This window comes from Triturus cristatus, chromosome 2_1, assembly GCF_964204655.1.
Source record: "Triturus cristatus chromosome 2_1, aTriCri1.1, whole genome shotgun sequence".
NCBI lineage: Eukaryota > Metazoa > Chordata > Amphibia > Caudata > Salamandridae > Triturus > Triturus cristatus.
In genome coordinates this window covers 689,771,648-689,798,187 of record NC_140581.1, presented here as the reverse complement: position 1 = coordinate 689,798,187, position 26,540 = coordinate 689,771,648, and the positions used below count along the sequence as shown (strand labels likewise).

At 41.5% G+C, this 26,540-nt stretch overlaps 1 protein-coding gene across 1 annotated transcript in view; it reads left to right on the top strand.

The window, feature by feature from the left end:
• The window catches only part of KCNN2 (potassium calcium-activated channel subfamily N member 2), a 568,271-nt gene that overhangs the window by 106,034 nt on the left and 435,697 nt on the right, over positions 1-26,540 (top strand). Inside the window, exon 3 of the mRNA XM_085632627.1 lies at positions 9,377-9,795. Within this exon, the coding sequence (XP_085488753.1) occupies positions 9,377-9,795 (419 nt within the window). The remainder of the gene's footprint in view (positions 1-9,376; positions 9,796-26,540) is intronic.

The window sequence follows — 26,540 nt, the reverse complement described above, 5'->3', positions numbered from 1 at the left end:
ATTCCTAACATAAGTTATGTTTAACATGTGAAACAAGCCAACATCTTTGATACTATGTGAGTTTGCTCCTCCTTTTCTCAGTTTTTTTGATAGCCTTTCCTCTGTGTCTTGCTACCCGAGAAACCAGCTAATTCTCGCATAGTTGTCATTGCTCATATCACCCTTCCACCCGTTCTATTAGTTACCAGGACGTTCTGTCTTCGCTCAGCCGCGCTTACCATCATTCTGCTCTTACATCGGGTAGCTTGAATTCCCGCCTTCCTTTAGAATCTCTCCCGTTGTTGTGTGACCTGCCATTTAAATACCCTCATCATCTTTGTTAATATCTCACACCTGGGGTGACGCAGCTGATCTCATATCACTATGTTCTCGTTCTCTCGCATGGGCGCCTTGTTGGAAACAATTCTAACTTTTTGGCTTGGTAAATGCAAAGAAAATATCTTTGCTCTAATATTCCACGTTGAAAAATTATTTGAAATCTTTAATTGAAGTGAATGGATCGTTAATCTCTTGCAGCGCAATCTGAATTTGGATGACTGTGATGAGTGGTTTATTTATTGATGTGTCCTTGTAAGAGTAGAGCGCGCAATTCTCCCTTTTAAATCCCCTAAGTCTGCAAATGCCCAAAATCCATTCTACCACTCAAACACACGCACTGACATATAGACCCATACATCAACTCACACACTCACCCACAGACCCATGGCAGCACTCACTGACATAAACTGGCACAACCACACAAAGACCCATAGTGCCACTCACAGACCCATAGTGCCACTCACAGTCCCAGTCATAGACCCACATAGACCTACAAAGACACTCACAGACCTATAGCACCACTCACAGACCAAAACACAGACCCTCACACACCCATCACACACCCATTGAGACACACACATTCGCTCACACACCCACTGAGTTACTTATGCGCTCACTCACACACTGACTCTCAATGGTTACAGGTTACATTTAGGAAATATTTTTTTTTTAAACCTTAGGAATTTACTTAGAAAAACTAAAGTTACAGGGACGTTATAGTTAGGAAATAGAATTTGAAAAGCCTTAGAAATTCAATAAAAAGGTTTCAGGAACGTTATAGTTAGCTTCCGATTTCACTCATACAAACCAGTGAAATTCGGTGTTATAGTTACCTGACTAACTATAATTTACGCCCCTGCAATGCACTGGTTATGACCTCACATATTACATCACTCATGACATGGTAAGTGACATCACTGATGACATCTCAAATGACATCACTCATTACACAACCCATAGAACCACTCACACAACTACTTACACCCCCATAAACCTCTCATACACCCACTCCATCTCTCACACAACCACACACATACCCATTCACAGACCCATACAAGTACTAAAACAACCACTCACTGATCCATAGAGCTGTTCACACATCCACTTCCCCATACAGCCATTTGCACAACCACTATCTTGCCCATATAGCCACTCATGCACTCACTCACCAATACAGCCACTCACAAATCCAGTCATACAGACATACAGACACTAACACGCCCATTCTTACACCCATACAGCCACACACACAGTCAGTCTCCCATATAGCTACTCACACACCTACTCACCCATACAAGTCCCCCATACAGCCAGTCGCTCACCCATACAGTTACTCACACACTCACTCATACAGATGCTAACACATCTACTCACTCACCTATACAGTCACTGACACAATCACACCCTCACCCATATAGCCACTCTCACATTCACTCACCCATAGTGACACACCCACTCATTCACTGATACACTACTTATGCACCCACTCACACAAACCATCACTTACCTATACAGTCTCTCACATACCCACTCCCCCATACACCACTGACACACCCACTCCCTCACCTACACAGCCACACACACAATCAATCACTCACTCACCTATAAAGCCACTCAGTCACCCATACAGCCACACACAGTCAGTCACCCATACAGCTACTCACACACCTACTCATCCATACAGCCACTCACTCACCCATACAGATGCTAACACATCTACGCACTCACCTATACAGTCACTGACACAATCACACCCTCACCCATGCAGCCACTCTCACATTCACTCACCCATAGTCACACACACCCCCTCACTCACTGATACACTACTTATGCACCCACTCACACACACACCATCATTCACCTATACCGTCTCTCGTATAACCACTCCCCCATACAACACTGACACACCCACTCCCTCACCTACACAGCCACACACACCATCACTCACTAACCCATACAACCACTCACAGACCTGTATAGCCACTCGGACACCTTCTAACACATGGATACACACAGTCACACAGCCACTCGCATAATATGTGTTACACATAGCATCAGTCATTAGTAGTTCACAAACTATACTCATTTAACTTTTGTAGTATCTTAGTATATATCTTTATCACTCAGAAACGTTTAGAAAACACTCACAATAACTGAATGATGTCATCATTGATGTCATTTGAGATTTTATCAGTGATGTCACTGACCATGTCATTAATGATGTAATATGTCAGGTTATATGCAGTGCATTGCGGGGGCGTAAGTTATAATTATCTCAAATAACTATAACTGCTGAATGTTACTGTTTTTGTATGAGGCGAACTATAATGTCCCTGTAATCTTTGTTTTTCTCAGTCAATTGCTAAGGTGTTTTAAATTCTATTTCCTAACTATAACATCCCTGTAACCTTTGTTTTTTTCAGTGAATATCTAAGGTTTATTTAAATTTTATTTCCTAACTATAACGTTCCAGTAAACTTTGTTTTTATCCAATGTATATATATACCATTACATACAAGTCCTGTGACGTGCGTGGGAAAACCTACGAAATGCCTCCAAGAAATAATATAGCAAAACCTACAAATTGCCTCCAAGAAATAATATAGCAGATCCTAACCATATAGGCAAAGGCCTTCTCAGCATCAAGCATAAAAATCATTTTAGGGATCTGTTTGTATTAAAAATATCCAACACTTCAACTAAGTAATTTGTATTAGTATATAGCTGCCTCCCAGGGATAAAACAGTTCTGATCAAAATAAATGTAGTCTGTGAATAGCCTTGCTATTGTCATAAATGGTATTATTGTGGTTTTCTGAGGGTATGCTGTTAGGAGCGGTATTGTAAAAGGTGAATAGTGAGAAAGGGTATGTTGTGGGGAGAGTTAGAGAAGATGAATTGAGAAATGCTGGGGACTGCTGGTGTGGCAGGTTAATAATGGACTCATCCTCATATTAAAAAATTATTACAGAAAAGCTCTAGGGGGAGAATGGGATATGTTATGAGTAAAAGATCGAAAAAACAAATGGCAAAATGGAAATGATCTTGGGCTGAGGCACGTTAATAATAGTAGCTGAAAAGATTGGAAGCTCTAACCAGCAAAGGCAGATCTGTAATGGAATCCCAGAATGACATGAAGTGAAATTCGATTTTCAGATGCCTGAATCATAATTTTACTGGTGTTGAAGATGGGAATCAAGAGGTTAGCTTTGATCAGAGATGAAGAAATAGCGGTTATTTTCCGTCCATGGGGTTCTTGTTTTAACAATGTTTTGTACACTAGAAACAAGAGCAATCAACAAAGGTGTATTGCTACGGCAAGACTAAGCAGTTCAACATGGTGCCAGTAGGCATGATAGCAGAATATCTTCAAGTATCAAGATTGTAGCTGTATAAATAATCATAGCATGAGGCCCAAAAGAAAGGGGTTCTCAATGGATAGAGCTCTGTGTCAGACGCTTTGACTCAAGCTCCAGATATGAGTGGCCTTCAGACTACTCTAGGAGATTAGTCCTAAAACTAATACAATAGAAAGGAAGATAAAATTACCCTTATAAATAAAATGAAAAATGTGAAGCAAATTAACACTTCTTGTAGATATGAGGTTTACAACAAGGAAGATGATAATAGTCAATGGTAAAAATGTATACAGCTTGCTGTAAATAAAAGTGCTATAAACTTTAGAAAGCATTACAAACCATTCAACTAACCACAACGGTACAGTGTTAAAAACCATTACAAGAACCATAAGTATATGTGCATTTGTCACGCCTTCATTAAGGTTTTCTGGATGAGGCAACCACTGTGTAGTATTGCTTATTATGCATTCCTTCTGTTGCTTTCATAGCACTGGGCTGAAACACGGGCTGTTAGGATGAGGTCAATCTTCTTACATTGTTAAATTGTTAATTTGGTCAGCCTGTTTACAGAGTTCATAAGATCAGGAACAAGAGAATACTTTCAAATGTGTTTATTTGAACAGGTAAACAGAATAGACTTATAACTAGACATTCTACTGATAGAGAGCATAAAGATGCAAATATAATTATTCTGTATTCTTTGTCTGCCTCGCCTTATTCAGCTTACCTGAAGCGCTCAACTTAACTAACGGTGGGATCCGTTGACCTCGAGAGGGCAAGCTTGAGTCTTCAAAGCATCACTGAGGCCCATCTGTGGCTACTGCAAAGAGTGTGCATATTCAGAGTGGCAAGGCTGTAGTGGGTAGCGGCACTTCATCAATCCCCAAGATCATGTGTGTCAACAGCAATCTGTAAGGATATGTTAATAAGATGAAGTCAAAAAGAGGAACCCCCAGCATTAACAATCCAATAATTCATTACACCCTTAGAATGCTTTTTGGTCTCATCTAGGTAGACTTTGTATAAAAGGCAGTTGAATGGGATTCTCAGAATAAAAATATATCAAGATGACCTATTCATTTATGGTTCCTCGTGCAACGAATATGAGGAGAAACTTATAAAGTGCTAATTAGACTTAGAGATGTGGTCTTGATTTTAAAAGTTCCAAGTGCAAATTCTATAAGCAAAAACAGTTTATCTTGGTCCCAAGGTAATACAGAAAGTCAGCAAGCCAAAGCATGAATTACTAAAAACAATAAAGGAGCTTTTTAGTCGTGAAAATAAAGATGGGCTAGCGCACGTCCTTGTAATGTCAGAATATTACAATATGTATGTGCCTAAATTTACTGATCACCTTAAGAATATGAGATTACTGTGAAAGACGTTAGTTTTGAAGAGCTAGAAGATGGCATAGAAGAAATGGAAGAAACCAGAGTATATGAAATACTAAAGAAGAGATGAGTGAAAACAAATGGCAAGATTTGATAGTCATGGATGAAAACTTACAAGAAGTAGCTGCCAAAATAAAGGCAGGTTGGAGTGGGAAAATAAAACGAGTTGTAGTCCACAATGTAGGAATGTTTGGAAATGAGAGATTTTTTTTCGGAAGAAGAGGATTTAATCTCGAGAGTTGCCAAACTTGTGCCCCCTGGTGCTGACAGAGACAGCTTGAGTATCGCACATCATGGGTATTTAAGCAGCAATAAAACCAAGGCTAGATTGAGATAGGATTTTTTGAGGCAAGGAACTGATATTCATGCCGTGAGAAGAATTAGAGATAGTGCTGAATGCTGATGCAATGATAAAATTTGCAAACCTAAGATGCTGCCCAGGGATTCCAGGAAGTTGCCAGACAAATCATTACTAAATATGTAGGACTAGATATGATAGAACCAGTAGAAGGAAAGGAAGGGCAGCATTATGTCATTGTACAGATTGAAATGCACTTGAGATGGCCATATGTTTGTATAATTAACAGTGAAGAGAGTTGTGTAGTGATCAAATTCTTGAATAATCTTTGAAGTAGACAAGGATTGCCAAGCTCACTTTTAACAGATAATTGAGTAAGTACAACTTGTATCAAATAAAATGGAGACATTTAAAGAAAAAAGAGAAATATAAAACAGAAGTGTGTACTTTACCACTTCGAGGCCAGTGTATGGTCGAGATGTATTATGGTACACAAGAAGGCAATACAACGAGCTCTAGCTAATGGGGGGAACTTGAGAGAATCCCTTCTAGTCAGAGTACAAATGTATAGATTAACAAACAATGCACTCAGTCCGAGGCAAAATTCAGTTTGAACTGTTCAGAGATCTTAAACCCAATTCTGTAATATGTCTTGCATAGATGACTACTAAGTGTGATGTTAGAAAATCAGAAAACAGCTGGAGAACATGTAAAAGATGGAAACAGAATTAAAGGAAAAGTTGGGTCAATAAAAGGCGTGAAGGTGGGAGACTCGGTTAAAGAATGAATTAATTTATTTGTAATCATTGCAAAGTTGCAGTACGATATTGAAATTATTGTACACATGCATATCTCACACTATTATAATACAAATATCAAATTGTATATAAAAATACAAATATATCATTTGAACACCGGCCACAGACCATTTGTAAAAATGGGTATTACCCTAAAATACATTGGTTTGAAATTACGTTTGGAAAGGTCCCTGTTCCTTATATGTTCTTGAGAAGAAAACAAAAAGTCACTTAATGCATTGCAGTTTTGTAGGGACCATGCAGGCCTTTTCTGGAGGGGATCCTCAGCGTTCGTCTCCTTCTGTTACCACAGGAGTCTCAACAATTGCAACCGCAACCGTTTTCAATTAGGACCCTTTGTGTCATATTCATGAATTTGCCAAATTTGGCCAGATCTGAGGGCTCTGTGCAGGACTTGAGCAGGGCCACAGCGTCAATGCATTTTCGGAACCCATGCCTTAGAAACATTGGTTTTAACAATTTCCGACGATGTTGCAGTAAGGCGGGGCAGCAACATATTAGGTGTACCAACGATTCTGCAATATAGTTGCACAGCCTGCATCTGGTTATCTTGCTCAACGATTTCCAGCCCTGGTTTAGTTCCTTTATTAGCAGTGGGACTAGGCGCGCCCATTGAATATCTTTCACGCACTTCTCTCCTAGGGGGTTGTTCATATATGGCTGGATTTTGTGTGATTCGTATCTTTAGTTAGGCCGACCAACCCTCTGGTATCCTTGAGTCTAGCTATATCTTCATTCCTTGATATCAGGGTGGTTTGTTTATTTAGCACCCTCTTTATTGATGAATAGTTAGCCCAACTCAGCCACTGTCTCCAGGCAGTAATTATGCCATGGGTTCGGTGCCCCCTCAAATATGGTTCTCAATACCTCCTTAAGGGATCCTTTTTGGGCTTTTACTGTCTTAAACCAGGATTTTAACAATGTACTCCTGCCTTCATATTTTTGTTGTAACAAGCCAAACTTGAGCCAAATCATGGCATTTTGTGTCTGTTTAGGGAGCCTGAAAAGCCTTTTATAGCACCGGCACTGTGCTTTTTCAATCATCTTTTCCATATTTCCTGGGAATGCGTGAGATGCGTACCTAGCAACAGCGTGCAGTTTGGATTTTGTTACACTCATAATAGGTTTTGTGTTAGGGCTATATATGTTACCTTGCAGTTTGTACAGTACATAGATGGTGGCTTTTATTTTGGCTTGCGTCTTAGCAAGGTTGCCTTGACTTTATGGTTCAACCACGCTCCTAGGTAGTGGTATGCTCTTTCTGTGGCTATGTTGTTACTGCCCAATCTCCATTTTAAGCCTGTTTTCTTCAAATATTTACCAAACGCCACGACTTTCGTTTTGCCTGGGTTAGCCACGAGCCAGTTTTCTGGGTTATAGATGTTTAATACATTCACACCTCTTTGCAAACCTACTCTGGTGTGATCGAGACTCACCAGATCGTCGGCAAACTGGAGCACGTGTAGTTGTTGCTGTCTGATTTTCGGGGTTGCCAAACTTGCTCCTTGTAGGGCTTTCCCTAAGTCTGCCATGTAAAGGTTGAAGAGTTTTGGTGCTAAAACACAATCCTGCTTTAGGCCTCAGTCATTGTGTGTGACCGTCTCCCCCGCCAGTTTGATTCTCACCCAAGTGTTGGTGTACAATGACGTGATTGCCTGCAGTAGTTTACCAGGGATCTCCCAGCTGAGCAATTTGTGCCATAGATTGCTTCGGTTTACCCCAGTCGAAGGCTGCCAAATAGTCTGCAAAGCATGTAAATGCTGGCAGATTTTTACTGGAATTTGCCTGTAGTGCCAGGAATGAATGAGCCATTATGTTATCTATGGTAGAACATCCTTTTCAGAATCCAGTTTGATTAAAAAAAGTAGTATTTAATTGTCCTCGATCCAGGCTGTTAGTTCCTGTAGCAAAGTACTAGCCTATGCTTTGCCTTCGATGTCTAACAAGGCAAAGAGTCTTTAATTTGGGTCGGTTTTTGCTCCCTTTTTTATATTGGCTGCAGTAGGGAGCCGCGCCATGCATCCGGCACATCTCCGAAGCTCTACAGTCCATGTACAGAGGTGATAGCAACTCCGCCCACCACTTGGGGTCCTGCTTATACAGTCCTTCCGGAAGGCCTTTGGGACCTGGGGCTCCATCCCTTTTTTTCCTTTTTATGGCCGTTATGATTTCTTTCGGGTTCTGGACTTGGCCCACCTCGTGTGTCTGGTCTTCTTCCTTCACTTCAGCCCCTTCTGACCTGGTGGACCTTCTGATGTTTTCTGCTCCTGGGTTTCATTATGTACATTTCTGCTGTGTGGTCCAGCCAGGCTTCTGCTGTAGCTGCGTTCTGCCTGTCCCTTTTTGTGCTAGGTTAGAATTGAGAATCCAAAATGTATGAAGAATGGGTCAAAATACCATAAACTGATTCAGGTACTCAAATTTTTCACAAGTGTGGTGAAGACAGAAGATTCCAGGATTTGGAATCTCACAGAGTGGTGGTTGTGAAAAGAGGAGTGATCCTGAAGAATCACATGGAGCGGGACAATGGGGGGAATATTCAAAATGGAAATAACGTAGAGATGGTAATAAAGGAAAGTGTAATAGATTATCAAAGCAACATTGTTGGTTATGTCCTGTTTATGGAAGGACATGCATGGTATCTGAGCTTGTATAAAGGAACTCAGTCTAACATGTGCAATGGAGCCCACACATGTAGAATGGCCTGATATAGGGGATTCCATGCATCCTATGACTGGTAGAGGCAGTAGCTGAGGAGTTGGAGAACTTGTGGTGGATAAGGTGCCATGAGAATAAACATAGCTTCAACAGCATGAACTCTGTGATGGGCATCTTTTAATTATTGGGTTTGAATCACAAACTTTATAGCCCCTTTATATCTTCTTTAATAAAAGGCTTTTGATACCATCCATGGAGAGACATAATGCATACACAACTACTAAAAATATACTATTAGCTTGCCGCTGTATATAAAATTACCTAGCCTTTTAATGGGTTGGCAGTTTTAATGGGACAAAGCTTATCTTGTTAGCTTCAAATCTCTGCAGGCTTTATAATGGCCTAACATAATGGTCTTCAATGCTTAAATAATTTAGATACAGGAAATATTAATGTGTAGTTATATGGAATAATGTCAAATTATTTAATTTGCATATTGACTTGAGAAATTAACTGCTTTTCATTGTATTTTCAGCTGTTTATGGTGGACAATGGCGCAGATGACTGGAGAATAGCCATGACTTATGAGCGGATTTTCTTCCTCTGCCTAGAAATACTTGTGTGTGCTATTCATCCAATACCAGGGAATTATACTTTTACATGGACAGCACGGCTTTCCTTTTCGTATGTTCCATCTACAACCACAGCGGACGTGGATATTATTTTATCGATACCAATGTTCTTAAGACTGTATCTTATTGCCAGAGTTATGCTTTTGCATAGCAAACTTTTTACTGATGCCTCGTCTAGGAGCATTGGAGCACTAAATAAAATAAACTTCAATACCCGTTTTGTAATGAAGACTTTAATGACGATATGCCCGGGAACTGTATTGTTGGTTTTTAGTATCTCATTATGGATAATTGCTGCATGGACAGTACGAGCTTGTGAAAGGTAAGCATCTTTTTGTTCTCTACTTTATATTTGGATGTTTTATTACTTGTATGTAGATATGCGGATCTTACATGCATAATATGAAGTAGTACTCCGCTGAGATATCGATGTTGGTATAGATCAATTTTCTAAGACGAAAATGTGAATCTGTAAATTGAAGATATTTGTGTGTCTCTCTGTAAGGCGGTAAGCAGTTATTCCTGAATTCATGGTATTTCCAAGTTGATAAACTGTAGTAGAGAGTTTGCGCTGCTGCAGTAGAAACATTTGGATTGATGAGCTGTGACTTTAAAAGCGTGTAAAGTGTATTTATTCAAGAAGTAATAGGTTAGTAATTGTGGATTGTCACAGAACATTGTTAATGTAGGCTAAAAAAAGCTTACTATTAATAATTTAAGATTAACTCATCTGCCATTTCGCAGTGGAAACGTTTTGACGTACAGTTAATTTTCTCAGTTGTTGCATTATCACTTTTGCTCTGGAGATTAACACAGTTTGAGATATGGAAATGTGAACCTTGTGGAGTGAGTGAGAATAGCTACATGAATGAATTCAAGAGGGCCTTGAGATAAGAATAAGATACAGTCTATTGCAAATGATCTGCAAGCTGAGCCTGCCTAGCTGTGCAACGAGTGGAATTATAGCCTCTTAAAGGATATATATGGCTTCCAAAGCCATATGTCCTTTAAGAAGGTATAATTTAGTAGGGAGCAGAACTATGATACACAGGATACAACTGAAACCTTTTGTTGAAACCACATTTTCACCCCTTTGGAATCGCTTGAGATGATAACTAATCCGTAGTTGCTTTCTTGGAAGTCACATGACATGGATTTCTTCTCCAGCTGTGCAATCTGAAATAGAGTCCTAGGAAGGTATGGGCACTGGTTCATATAATGTTTCTTGTTCTCTTTAGACCGCTAATTGACATCACTAGGCCCCCTCCAACTTACCTCGGGTTGAATGTCATCCCTCGGTGGAAAACAGATCTATGATATCAGTCCCCATGTAATTGAAGTCAGTGTTACACGGAGCAGACATTTAGGAATCACTGCATCATAACATCAGCGGGATTATCTCGTTCAAAATATTTTAGAGAGATTCATGACAAATATGAAAAAAAACACAATTCATTTTAGTAAATGCATCCCTTAGCAATTTGATTTGGATAGAGATAATCATGATTATGACGCTCTTTTCTTGATTTTTGCATTTAAAGTTCATTAGCTACAAAGGCTGTAAATACGACGGGGAGTAATTATACACTGATATGGCACACTCTTTTGTTTTCAATTGAGACAAATCCCTGCCACAAATCTAAACAAAGAAACATAATCTAATGAGATTTTCCACGAGCGTCAAGTAGCCTCATTAACATGGTACTTTGAGGCACTTTGTATTATTCCCTGGCACCATTAAATTGACGTTGGGCTCCTTTTAAAACTTCAGAACATATAACATTCTATGCAATGACCCAATAAATGCGTGCATTTGACTCAGTGCACTGAATCTGGGATCTTTAACGTTCTTATAAGATAGCTCTATAGACTTGGTGTTTAAATATGGGGGTTGTCAATGAGGATACGAGATGACATATTGCAAATGTGAATACTGACACAGCGGTCATATTGCACATGGTTTAGCATTTATCAAGCAGTAACCTTCTTGGGTTTGCTGCAGGGTTTCTCTCAGTGGCACTGCCCCTGCATTAGAATAACAGTCCATGGAATTACATGCATTTCCCATCATTTTATCCACTCGAGGCTAGCTCGCTACCCAATCTCTGCGAAGGTCTGGTGGTGTGGAGATGCGGACTCTGGGAACAGCAGCCTCGGGCACCACTATCATGACCAGTTCCTTCTCCCTCTAGTCTTTGCAGTGGGTGAAATGGGCCCAAGGGAGAGAAGGCAAAGGCTTCACATAATGTTTTGCCACTGGACGCCTTCTTACTTCCGCAGATGAGTAAATACAGCTACTGTTAGGTCACATCTAGGCTTCTGCAAGCATTTTTTTTATACCTAATGTCGAATGTATCGGGATCGTAGCTCCTGTTGGAGCAAACACTTGGTGGAACACCGTAGGAGCCATGCCATTTAATGTTTCAGAATGGCACTTGTGTAGGGTGACCAGACGTCCCCGTTTTCCCAGGACGGTCCCCGTTTTTGGGGAAGTGTCCCCGTGTCCCGACACTTTTCTCCAAGTGACTCAAATGTCCCTGTTTTCATACAGTGTCCCCGTTAAACACAGAAATGTCCCTGTTTTTCATTGTTCCGATTTTTTTTTTTTCTACATTAGTCCATGGCTGCCATTTGGCAATTTAGCATTCCGCAGTTTACCTCCCTGGCTTTTCTGTCATGAGCAACTAAGCAACATTGGTGAGTTGTACTTTATGTGGTGCGGACGTGCAGCTATAGAAACGAGCAATGATAAAGCTAGTAAATCTGGCGTTTGCTAGCCTGTGATGTTTTATTGATTTTTGGCAAATATATGCTATAGTCCTTAAAAGTGTAAATGTAATAAAAAGTACTAATGCTGCTGTGTGAAGGAGAGGGTTGCCAATAAAAGACAGCGGATTTGTTGTCTGTAATGCTTCATCTCGGTCTGTGGAGGGAGCTGTAATTGTAGTCCTTTTTCTATGTCTATGACAGCTGTCAAATAGTCCTACTTTTATGTGGATGGTTACTGCAAACCGTAGTCCTACTTCTATGTCTATGACCTGTCCCCGTTTTTTGTTTTGAGAATCTGGTCACCCTACACTTGTGGTCCTATAACACCAAAAGTAGATACTGGAGCAACTCCTGATTCTGTATATGGTATTGCTCTAAAAGCACCCCGAGGGTTTGCATGCCGAGGAAGCAGGCCAGCGGTTTTTGTCCGCTTATGTGCCTGAACTATTGAACTTGTCATTCAATTTCTTGGGCTTATATAAGTAAAGCGTTTGCCAACTGTTTAATACAAAAGGTTTTTGTAATGTGTAAATTACATAGTATTAGCGCAAAAACCGCAACTATGTGCGTCATGTACAAACTGGATTTAGAAGGCCTATTTTGTAGCTATAATCTGAATGCGGACAGAATTTAATGTATCTGTATGTATGCCTGCCTATGAAGTGTATATTGTGTTTGTTCAATCTGAATTTCCAACCTGCCATCACATGGAGTTAAAATCCTTGCCACTTTAAGTGTACTTTCTAAGGGGTTTGCTTACGCTTTGATCTCTACATTGGCCGCCTAACACTTCCTTCTAATAAATTATTTTGTTCTGATCAACTTTGTGTTGCCTGTAGTAAATTGGTTTAAAAATGTCCTCTTGACCAGGCATGCAATGTAAAAGATTATTCTTCTGGACGTTTATCAGTTGATAAACATGTTACAGTGTTTTTATTTATTTGTGATGCGATTTGTTTGACATCTAACTAGAGAGTAGAGGTTGCATCAGACAGGAACTCCATAGTGGGTGGTAACAGGCAGCGCGTGTGGGACGTGAGACGTCAAGAAGAGGGAGACATTCATTTCAAGCACTGTACATCGAAGTGCAGCAAGACATATATACAATATATACGATGTTCGACTGGTGTGGGGTACTGCTGTCCGGAATCCTTCTGAGTTAAGCGAGGTTGTGGGTATGAGGGTGTTTTGAACGGAGAGTCACTGCAGATCTTGGGTTGGGCAGCAGTCATTGCAATGGTCGGATGCCAGCATGAAAGACCAATCTAGAGGGGTGGAGAGGAAATGTTGGTTTTGTAGTTGAAAGGGAGTAGGTGGCTTAAAGGGTGGAGATTGGCGCGTGTACTGAAAGGGGTCACAGGTTTGAGTGAGAGAGAAGTTGTTCATGGAGATGCACTGAGTACATCTGCTAAAGGCAACTCTCGTAGGTATTAAGAGTAAGTGGGGGATTGGGATGGTGTGGCAGTAAAATGAAGCAGAGGTGTGAGCACATGATTGTGTTAGAAGAATTGTGGTATAAAAAGTGATTTTGGAGTTGGGATGGTAAACACCCAACAGGAGGGACAGGTTAATTTGAGGTTGGAGCAATCATCTTATGGTTTCGGTCTTTGTTTATTATGGGGTGCAAATTAGTTAACAACGAAAAGGGAATTTTGCGATAGATATGCGAGGCTGGGATTGGATGAATTGCACTTCCTAAAGAGTTGCTAGGGGCGAGTTCGAGGACGGGGTGAACATCCAGATGTAAAAGGAAGTAGCAAAATGAAGGTCAGAATTAAGGGGGGAAGAATTTTTATGCAGCATGTTGACTCGGGTACTATTCCATTCACCAGTTGTAGCAATACGTACAGTTTTATTGTACGCCCCTTATTAAATCAATAAAGAAAATATTTTAAACGTTTGATTGAAATGCTTATACTAACGCCCACAGGCAGCTGATGAACCTCTATGAAATTACATGCTGATTACGTCAATGTTTCTTCCAAAGAAAATAACACGTTTCATTCAGCTCTAAAATCTTAACTTTTGAGCTCTCCTATGAACTCCGTCTGTAAAATTGTGCATTTCTGTGTGTTCTAGTCACTAGTGATTGATTGCCAGAGTTTTATGCCAGCATTTCGTTTCATTATCAAAGCAAGAGTATTTAATTTAATTGGCAGGAAAAAAATCTCATGATGTGTATTTTAACCTAGGTTTTAAACCCGACCTTTAACATGAATTCCCAAAGGTTGCATTAGAGATGTTCTTGGTACTTCATGAAGTTGTCCTGAACAGTCTGATGAGAATCAGGATTGCAATATAGCTCAGCTGGAGACTGAAGTCCCATTGGAACCTTATGGGGATTTTTCCAATGTTCGACCAAAGGAACATTGGATAGATAGATCAACTACATCTATATTATATTTATACAGATTTGATACATTATGTCACAGATTTGTCATGGACAAATAATGCAAAGACAGTGAGCTAAGAGGGAGATGTGTGTTGCAGCGACAAGAGCGGCTGACTCCGGAGCGCAGGGCTCACAGTTCGAGCCCCGGCACTGGCCGCAGCTCAGCATCATGTGACTCTGGGCAATAGCTCATGTAATCTCCCCGATGGGCCCCCATCGCCTGGATACCCTTAGGGGTGATAGATTTGCCTTTACAAATGTGAAATTATAGCTAACAGCAGTGGTGCAGACATGGTGGGGTCCTCAAGCATATCGACCATATGGAACATCCAACAAAGCTGCCTGGAATGACCCTCCAACCTCTCATGCCAAGTCCCATTTGCTATTCATTCTCTCCACAAGATCATGGGTTTCCAAAGTATTACCACGTTCACCGAGGTAGAGCGAAGCCATTTAGACACAGAACACTCATGATGGATGTGGTAGAACATCTTACTAAGGTGTGCTTGCAAACTGGGGAACACCAAAGAACTTAATGGAATAACTCAAAGGCAAACGTGAAAAATCTGAACTTTGGGTCTGCAAAATCGCTGAATTCATCCTCCATAGTTTGAGTCTTATAAATGGTTCGATGGTTCACTGTCCAACCTAGGGAAAATTCCTTTTTCACCAATATATGGGTATGTTGTGAGTGAGCAGCGGCTTGATGTGCCTTGGTGCTTCTCTGGGTCACTGTTGCTTGCTGAGGAGCAATGCTTTGTTGGGCTTCAATCCGTCATGCAAAAACTTCAGTACAGTGGATCTGTCGTAGCGAGTGGTGCATCCCCTCTTACACTGGGCTCCTGCCCTGAGGGCATACGTCTGAAAAGAATAATGAACTGCCATTCAGTCGGTCATGGACATTTCTGGGAAACTAGTTGTAGAGGGCTTCAGTTCAGGCGATACTGGCTAGAAATATTGACGGTTTTAGGGAAGCGGTTCATGAGTCAGTGACTGGTAGTGGGCCTCGTAGCACTCTGATGATTCAGGATGTCCTCAACGGAATTCCTGATATGGTCGACGGTGAGGTGCTTCAGACTTGGTGACTTTCTAAGCCTGCATAAAGTAGAAAGTCAAAACAGCAATCAGTTAAATATTTAATTGTATTACTTAACATAAGGTCTTACTTTTGGAGATATGTGTTCATAGCCAACATAGAATTCATTATACAGAAGAATTTCATATTTTCTATTGGATTTAAAGTTTCATATATTTTTGGAAAGTTCTATGCAGGTTTTATATAGATCTTTATCAGTTCATAATACTCGCTTATTTAAAATCGGGACTCAAAGCTGTACTAAGTCATTAAAACATACATTGTATTAGTTATGCTTTAGAAGCTACTCCTCACCGTTTATCATGCTATATCAGGGGTGTTGTCCACTTTGAGACAGATGTATTTAAAAAAAATCTGGATTAAAGACCACTTAAGCTGTCCGACAGACTTGCGTGAAAGAGAAATGTCATTCATATTGTAGATCAGCCCACGGGACATCCTCCTGAGAATTGGACCATTAGCCCATCACCTTCAGCCATTGCTTCTAAGTTATTCATATTTTAGATCAACCCACAGGCCAGTCATTCAGTGTTCGGAGTGTCGGTCATCTTGAGTGATGGTATTTAGCCTATTTACAAGTGTTTCCACATCAGAAAGTAGTATGCGCTGACGGACACAGGAAACCCCTTCTAGATATCTTCTCTGGCACTGTTTCCAGATACTGTTGTGCTCAGTGCAGCCAGTAATTCTGGGGCACACAGAGGCCTGAGCTACAGCACCTGAATCACTCTCAAGCCCAGAGCACCACCCTGGCTGCACTTGAGTCACAGCCCATCATGTCGGTTCTGCACCCTCGCAGTCACCCATACTGCTGACTACCCAGTGTGGGTCTCCTGCCGCTAATATGTAGCTGGACTACTAAATCTTTTGTTGGACCTCAGCAGGTTTCAGCGCTGTGCTTTGCCTTTCTGACACTGCTGACTGCCGATGTGCAATTCCTTCCACACTCATGCATCTGGCAGCTCTCTGGCCCTTGAGGCTTCAATCGGTTGGCCCTACACTACCTCCTGGGTGCAATGCCATCCTTTATTTATTAAAAGTAAGGTTTGGACCTGACAAAAGGTTTTATTTTACCAGGTCAACATTGCAGTTAAATTGCACACACAGGCTACGATGGCTGGCCTGAGACCTAATTAAAGTGCTACTTAAGTGGGTGTCACAACCAGTGCTGTAGGCCTACTAGGCCCTTGGCACATGTGGTGCCACGATCATAGGGACTAACAAGTACATTATGCCAATTAGGTATAGGCCAGTGTTACCATATTTAGAGGAGGGGGCTCATGCACCAGTGGTAAAGTGCATAGAGTCCTAAGGCCAGCAGAAACATGATCAGAAAAATGATGGAGCAAGGCAATAAATTAGGGGGAAGACACCCTAAAGCTGCTAGGACTAACAGTGGTGTATACTCATTGCAGTTTTTAATGGTTTCATTACTTTTTCATCACTCTGCATTTTCTCTGACTCCTCCTCCTGAACACTGCAGTCATTGTGTCATTTGTTACTTGCTCCTTAGTGGTGAATACCATACAGTGGCTGCGTCAAGGGTGTATGTGCTGTGATTTTTTCCTGCGATTCTGACGAAATTCATTAATGAAAGAGCACTGGAGTATGTGAGACGTAAAGTGATTATGCTTGGTTTATAACACAACATATTTTCTTTTACCCCTGACTTTGAACGACTCTCTTCCTGTACAATTGAAGTGGAGAGGATGTGGTGTAATGGACAAAGCTGCCGACTGTAGAATGGGGGAACAAGGTTCGAGGAGTCTCTGCGTCAACTTAACATCCTGTGATTCTGAGCAAATCACCTAATCTCCCTGTGTCTAAAAAAAATGCATCCTTGTGTAATGTAACTGGTGCTCATGTAAAGCGCTCTGATACCGTCAGTACGAGTTCACACTATATAAACAAGCATTTGCAATGCAATTGTTCTTGCCTTTGGGACCTTATATGTATTTAGCTATGCAGCACATTAGCCTGGGTGCTGAAACACCTAATGTTTTTTAACATGGAGGGAAAGTAAGAACCAAACTGCGTGACACGCCAGGTATGGGAACACATGGAGAAAAATATTGCCTTTCAGCGGTAAATGGTATAGTCCAAATCTCTGTTTTTAATATAAAATCAGGGCCTTCGGGGGACATATCACTGAAAATACTAGATTTGAAAAAAATATTATTGTTTACGGGTGCTTGTGGAAGACAATTTCTATGGACCGGAATCTAGAGAATTCTAAAGTGATTCTGGTATTTTACTGACCTCTGCTGGTCGTTTTCTATCTAGAAAGTTAAATAGAGGCAGTTGCAGGATAAAGTAAAAAAAAAAAGAAAGTCTTTAAGCAGAAAGCAATTCTGTTATTTTACTGACCTCTACTGGTTGCTTTCTATCAATTCAAGACAGTTAAATAGAGGCAGTTGAACAAGCAGAAAGCTATTCTGGTATTTTACTGACCTCTACAGGTCGTTTTCTATCAAGACAGTTAAATAGAGGCAGTTGAACAGAAATAAAAGTCTCTAAGTGAAAGCAGACAAGACCTAGTGCTGATCTCCAGAGCCCACATACTACATACACATATAAGTATATACTAAAGTATATACAAGAGATCTTGAATGTTCGACCTAAAAAATACTAATTCAATTCAAAAACAATTAAATTACACATTATAAATGATAAAATATACTAATAAAGTACAAGAAAATTATTACAATAATAGGCATATTAAAAATAATACAAATACATACAGACTAAATTAATTTAAAAAACGATATCCAATACAACTATATTAAAGTAAGCAGTATTATATACAATATTTTAAAAAACAATATTGTTTACACAAGAAATGATATTCTTAACTTCTATATTATGAGTTGAGAAGATTTTTGATGTAATATTCTTGTATCACGATATTATTTTAACAATATTTTGATAGTTCACCCCCTGGACTACACCACCCACTCAGGGGTGACCTATTACAAAGTACACGGAAAGGTGCATCGACAATAGAGTTGGGAAAAGACTGCTTATGAAAAACTGAAAGTGTGGGCTCTGATGCATCTCGAGCTCAGGGATGGACAATCAAATACTTCGTCATTTACTTGAGTAGCGTGTGTGAGTGTTTGAGGATGGATGTCAGTGAGTGAGAGATGTTTTTATCAATCTCAATTTTGTTTTTTTGGGGGGAGGGTTTGTGTACTGCTTAGGGTTGTTGTCCATTTCCTCTAATGAGATTCTGAGTATATGTGTATTTTTGTATACATTTCATATACTGTTTGTGTACCAATTGTTAATCCGCCATAAATAATTGTAATAAATAAGTACATTTGATTGCAAACAATGTTCATTGTTTATTTTTCTGGTTCATATTTTTGATTAATCATCTTGAATACCTATCTGTGCCAAAAATATACATTTTGTATAAAGCAATTGAGGTTGGGCGGGTGTTTTCTTTTTCTTCGTTATTATTGTGTTTCCCCTTTCCGCAACCCAAGTTAGCAGTCGAGATTTGGAGTTCCCTTTTTAATTTTTGTAAATATGTTTCTAATATAGCGCACATTGAAACCTCATTCAGCTCTTAGAGGTGCCACTTTCTAGGAGCTGAGGAGACTAAAGTATTCGTGTTTCAGTGAATTGAACACAATCACATAATCTGGTTGTGCGGAGCTGGCCCCATGGTTCCAAAGTGTGAATTTTAGCCACGAGCCACTGCTTTGTTGCAGCCCTGGCATATTGGAGCGCTTTGAAGCTGCAAGTAGCGCCAGTGACTTGTAAAAAGAAAAGTTTTGATATTATGCAGCCATAGAAGTTGATGGCACTCTGTGCATCGGTGACTGGGTTTTCTCTTGTAGGGCCCACTACAGACCGAATGGGCTCTTGGCACTTGGGTGATTCATGGGCATGGAATTGGGAACCTGTCTAGGGAACAGACGAGAGCGACAAACAAATTACAGACCTGCTGGGGGTTTATTTTCTATAACTAAGAAAATACATATGGGCCTATTTCAAATATCCAAGTAAACTTTGGGTATTGTTCAGGGTTTGTTTGGAAAGGAGATATCGCCGCAAGAGGGGGGCGTCAGGCCGGTGTTCGAACTCTGCATCAGCAACTTTTGTTCAATAAAATATCATGCTGCGTTTTGATCTCACAAGTTGCTTTCATGCGGAGAATGCCAGGAAATTGTGCAAAAATAATGAAAGCTGTAGGGGGCCAGGGCGAGGGGGCTTCGCTTCTCCGGAACGATAACAGGCATCTTGTTTGCATTACTCTTTGGAATTATCACGTATTGTTACTAGAGTCAAATCAGGTATAATCCAGCTGAGGTCAAAGGTCATTCCAAATTCAGCAAGAGGGTGGGCAGGGGTCATAGATTTTGTAGCCATCCATGAAGCTCTGTTTTCATTCCACGGCTGGGTAAAATACAGATCGCATAACTTTCAGGTCGCACTGAATCAGGTTATATCCGACACCGCATTTTATCCATCAGAGGGAATGCCTGGTTACTCACCGGTAACGGACAACGCATTGTTTGTTCATTTATTGTGCATTTGTAAAACGCGTCTGTAAGGTAGGTCATTTTCACTGTGTATTAAGCGCCATGAGGTGCTTAACTGTCCCTACGTAGCTTTAAACGCGTATTTATAAGCGTGCAAGACCCCCTGAGCACGTATAGCTTCAAGGCGCACATAAACAAAACAAGCATTTGTAATGCAATAGGACTCGCATTTACGCGAGACCTATTGCATTGAAAACAGGGGTGCGGGCGGAGGGCAGGGAGCGAGAAGGCACGAACAATGAGGGGGTGAGAACGCACGGACTGCGGGAGGAGGGCGGTGGGGGAAAAGGCACGGGAAGAAAATAGTTACCGTGCAACACTCGAAGTAAAGGGGCCAGTAGCCTTGGAAAGATACAAATAACGACATGGTCGTCATGAGGAGGGACTAATAAGCCTAAAACCAATCGGAAGGCAGCATTTGGGACCTAAGCCAATGAAAAAGATGGACGGATAGTAAGCGGAGTTTCCTCGAAGCTTCCACACTATACAGAATACTGAAAAGCGAGCAATGCATGCGCTGCAACGCTAGGCTCGACCTAAAAATGCAAAAAGATTTGTTCAGCACTACTGAGTACCATGAAAGTGAGGGCAGAAAATGTGCTGTGCATTTTACTTGCTTTCCATTGCACCGCTGCCTGACAAAAAATGTATTGTAGGCTTCAAGGAACTGGAAGACGTTTTGAATTGCGTGCACTATCAAAGTAAACATTTGTAATCATGGGTTGACTATTGTGTTGAGAAAAACGTCTTGGATTGTACAGTGATTTTATGCCTTCATTACATTTTTGTGGGTATGTTTTCCTCGTGCTACTGCTATTCACAAATTAAGTTGTGCAACAGCTGTGTGGGAAACTTGCTCATTAGTGGTGAGCACCCTATATGTTTACGAAAATGCAGTGGTCATGTGAGAGTTGCAAGTACGCACGCTGGTTGATTTTCAACTTTTTATAACATATTTGATTTTTGTATTCAACAAAAATGTTGCATTCGATTACAGAGCATTTACATACCACCAACTGGCATTTTTCATATCCCACTGATGCTGGCTCAGTGTGGACAAACAGTTTAAGTGCAGCATAAACAGCAAGGTCTGTGTATTGTTGTACCGCGGCCTGATGTACTGCTGCTACAACATCTCCAACCAGGAATGTGTTTACTGAGAATGATGCTGCCCTTCAGTTGTAAATTTTGTGTAAGTTCATCAAAAATGCAGTGTCCTAAGTGTGTTTTCCCAGTTTGCCTTGCTCCATGATAGAGAGAGAGAGAGAGAGAGAGAGATTGTGAGATTGTGAGATTGAGAGAGTGAGATTGTGAGATTAAGAGAGTGTGATTGTGAGACTGAGAGATTGAGATTGAGATTTGGTAGAACTGCTTCTGGTTCCCAGCCTGCCTGACAACAGTGTTATGCAGTGTACTGCAGGAGCCTTGGACCCAGAATAAGCACGTACTGATCTATTTCAGACAATTGACTTTTTACCTTCGTCTTCTTCTTTGAATGGTAGTTTTATCCTTGTGTAAAATAACTTTCTCATCAGTCTGAGACTTGAGTACACGTATTACAAAAATTCTACCTTATATTTATATATTTATCTCTCTCTGTTTCATATATACATACACACACTTATATATATCCAATTAATATGTAGTAATGGGTACAAAGCAAAACCTAAACAATTTAAATGTATCATTAATAGTTAGGTAAATGAACCATAACTCGTGCCTATTTTCATGCACTGCTTATAACTTCATATATGACATCACTCGTAAAATAACATCATTGATATCCTTGATGACATCTCAAATGACATAGTTTCTTACTTCACTGATTACCTCATCCAATTTCCAAATACTCTACCATCAGTCATGCAACGAGGGGATTATCTGCAAGGCCAAGTGCTGTGCCCAACCCCCTGAGCTACCAGCTCTCGCTGCACCCAGCCTTTGGCCATGTGTAGTGGAAGTTGTCCAAAGTGTGTGGCCTTTGGTCAGATCCTATGGACAACCCTCCGTAGGCCGCCATCCCCCATTCCACAAGGCTATCAGCTGAGCACAGTGTAGGTTAGCCGCAGGGATTGATATACAGCCAGACCATGGCCCAACCCTCCACATGCAACCCCCCACCTGCACATGACCTTCAGCAATGCCCAACAGATGTTGGTTGAAGGCCACCCAGCCCACCACAGGTGCTCAACCCACACTGTGCACAGCTTTCACTCATCCACAATGAGGGGTCCGCAATGAGGGTTATCCGCAGGGCCTGGCCTCCAGACCATACTTAACCTTCCATTGGCCTCCAGCCCCCAGCACACAATATGCAGCTATCCACAGTGATGGTTTGCTGCAGGGGTTGGCTTAAGACTAGGACCTGTGTCAAAACATTTGGCTTGGATGTGCGCAGAAGGGTTAGCAACAGGGCTTGGCATTCATGGAGGACTTTCACCAAATCATCTGCAGGCAGCCGATCTCTGCTGTGCACAGCCTTTGCCGGGGGCACAGGGTCTTACCTCTGGCCAGGCCTTGCTCCTAATCTTCCATGGGTGGCCAACCTTCGCTTTACATGAATTGGGTGCCGGGCCATGCCTCTGGCCAGGCTGTCTACCCAAACCTGCATGAGCGGCCAAATCCCTAGTCAGACCCTCCATCCCACCCTCCTGATTGGCCAATCGCCAGGGTAGGGCACGAGGATTGGCCTATGGCTAGACCCTGCACCCAGCCCCCGCTGGTGACTAGTTCACCATGTCAACCAGACCCTAAGGTTGGGGTGGAAAAATCAATTGAAAATGTTTACTAGATTTTTAACAGTCACAAATCCTGCTCCTCCCTGGGGGACACCATGTTTCGACCTATAAGTCTGGAACCTACAGCAGCAGAAAATCTGCCAAACAGGGAGACTCTACGCAGCCACAGTGGCCATTTGTTCTTGTAAAATTCCATTGATTCTGATTATGTGATGTATGAAGGTTTACAGCGTTTACAAATAAAATGCTTTGCTTTGTGCAGCTATCTAAGTGCACCATTCTGACAAATGCACTTGGCTCTTCCCTAAAAATGTAAAACGGCCCCTGAGCAGCTTTAAGCAATTTTGCTACCTCTTATGCATGTTAGAATGTGAGAGGAGTTCTTTGCATAGCTGGAAACATACTCTAAACCTTACAATATACTGGCGAGCTTCTAGTGTTGCTCCAGAACGGACTATGCCATGGAATTTGCACTTTTCTGTAAAAACAAATGGCATTGTTCAGAGTACCAATAACTTAGATTAACCCTCTAATATTGTTCTCAGCTTTTGACATAACTATCAATTCATTCTTATTTGATGAAGCACATTAAAAAAACAATACTTGATCCTATTTTGACCATTCAGTGACAGCTGTTCTTATTAGGAGTCCCTTAAGAGTACCACACCACTTGTGTATTCAGCAAGAATATTCAGCTACTTCCTTGCATCTTCAAAAAGCATATATGTGTGGAGTCTTCATGTTGTGAGAAACTGGGTTGTTGGTTGACTGGTGTGTTAACTCTGGTTAAGCAACAGCCACAATCCCTGCCAGAGTGAAACGCAAAAAGTCACTAAATAAACCTGTGCTTAACCCTCTGGTAGCTTGGCACAAAAGCAGTCAGGCTTAACATAGAGGTAATGGGTAAAGTATTGGAGCACACAAACTGTAATACTGTGAAAACACCATACAAGAAAAATCCTACACCAATTTAGAAAAATAGAGTACATTTTAATAAACTATTTGACACCAAAACAATACAAACCCAATCAGTAGAACCAGAGATATGAATTTTTAAATTTTAAAGTAAAAACTAGCGCCTAAAATACCAAAGTGCCAACAGTGGACATCTAGTCACGCAAGACCAGAAGAAATTGAAAAATGCTGCTGACCATTATAGAGCGTTGGTTGGATGAAAAGAGTGGATGTGGCCCAGCCAGCGCTTACCTTTGGACTTGGAAGATATTTTATCAAAAATGTCTACATTCTGACTTAGTCACTTTTTTGGAAGTCTAAAATGTCCAGCTGGATGAGGCCTGAGGCTGTAGCTAAAGCGTTCCATGAGGCTGGATACCCTGTTGGCGAAGGGCAGCTGAACAGGATTTGCTGCTGGCAGCAGGAGCTGCCGCAAAGTCAGGCCACTTGGTAATACACCTTTGGCATACAGACAAGCAGGTTTGTCCCGGTCTTCCCTACCACCACCACTAAGGGTCGAGGATTGGAGGGGCACCACTTGGAGGATTAGGACTCACTCAGGCTGGGTCCAGGTATGGGCTCAAGATGGAGGGAGCCTTTTCTGTTCATGACGCTCTGAAGAAGAGGCCAGCAAACTAGCCATTGGAGTCTCTCTGGTAGTCCTGAGTGCAGGTGATGAAACGGGGCTCAAGCAGCAGGGCAGGACTCTAAGGGTTCAAAGTAGGTTCCAGGCAGCAAAACGGTCCTTCCAGGTGCAGCAAAAACGTCTGGTGGAGTGCACAGCAGGCCACAGCAGCAGACAGTTTTCTGTGAGACCTTCTGCAGGCCCAGAAAGTAAAAAGTGAGTATAAGGGTCCTATTTTTATGTCTTCTTTGAAGAAGGAGAAGTTTCTAGCGAATTACTTTTGAAGTACTTGAAGTACCCTGACTGCCCCCTGCCCTGGCTCCAACCTGGCTGCATGACTAATGCAGGGATGGCAAGCTCTTTGTGTGAAGGCAGAGCACAGCCTATTTAGTTGCAAGTGGGGCTGTGCCCAGCTCCTTCCCCATCCTGCCAGTTGATGGCCCATACACCAGGCACACCTAATCCCTATATGTTGTGGCTGTCTGGGAGAAACAAACAAAGTCCAGCAGCTGCCAGGTACACCCAATAATGTGATCCAGGCTAGGCTGCAGGCACCAAATAGTTTAGGGCAGGAAAATGCCAATTTTCTAAAAGTGGCATTTTCAAATTGTAACTTAAAGTCTAACTTTACTATTAAATAAGATTTTTATTACAATTTCTCAGACACCAAACATGAAAACCTTCCCTGGTCCCAAACACAAGTTAGTACCTATTAAATGTAATGAGGCGACCCAATGATATCCTACGGGAGAGGTATGCTTGAGTGTAGTGAAAAAAGAATTTAGTAACTTTTCATTACCAGGACAAATAAAACATATGCTTACATGTGCAATCTTAAAATTACGATGCACCCTGCCTAAAAGGGCTACCTAGGGCCGACCTTAGGGGTGGTGTATATGCAACATGAGGGGAGTTTAGGGCTTGGCAAGGGAGTTATACTGGCAAGTCGAATTAGCAGTTTAAAACTTTATTCAGTCGGCAATGGCATGCCTGGGACATTTTTTGAAGAGGCTACTTAAGTGGGTGTCACAATAAGTGCTGGAGACCGACTAGTGGCATTTAAGTTACGGACCCTGGGTAAATGGAATATCACTCTAAAAGGGACTCATAAGTAAAATGAATATGGCAGTCAGATGTTAGCCAATTTTACCATGTTTAGGGGAGAAAGCACAAGCACTTTAACACTGGTTAGCAGCAGTAAAGAGCGCAGAGTCCCACAGTCAACAAAAGCGAATTTCAGCAAAAAGTGGAGGATAAAGGCAAAAAGTTTGGAGAAAACCACCCTAAAGCTGACAGATCTAAAATGTGTATATTGACTGATTTGCATATGGCCATGTCTGAACTGGGGTGGCAGAGTGGGCTAAAGAACGGTGATGGATCAAACCCAGATCTGTTGACTGGGTGTGAGTGTTTGATTGGTTCTGATGCTCCGTCCATCACCACCCCCTTTTGTACCGCTTTGTTCGCCATAAATTGGCAGGATATGCTCAGACGTGAGTCCCTTGCTCACTTTGCCACTGGATTCAAGCAAGCCTGGCTGAAGACGGCTGAAATGCCAGAAACCGGTCCTAGGAAGCTTGTTTCCGGTCCAGGGAAGGCATGGCTTGGCAGTTCGGGCTGGACTGTTCCCATGAGGCACAGGGTCAGACTGATTTGCATATGGCCATGTCTGAACTGGGGTGGCAGAGTGGGCTAAAGAACGGTGATGGATCAAACCCAGATCTGTTGACTGGGTGTGAGTGTTTGATTGGTTCTGATGCTCCGTCCATCACCACCCCCTTTTGTACCGCTTTATATTGAAAAGTGTCACGTTTATTTTGATAAAAGTCAGTGCCAGGTTTGATGTTTCTTTCCCTTCCTGAATGATGTGCAAAAGCAGCTTAAGTTCAACAACGCTAAGACAGACTGTAGTGCTCTCTCAATTAGCTACCCCAGCACAAATG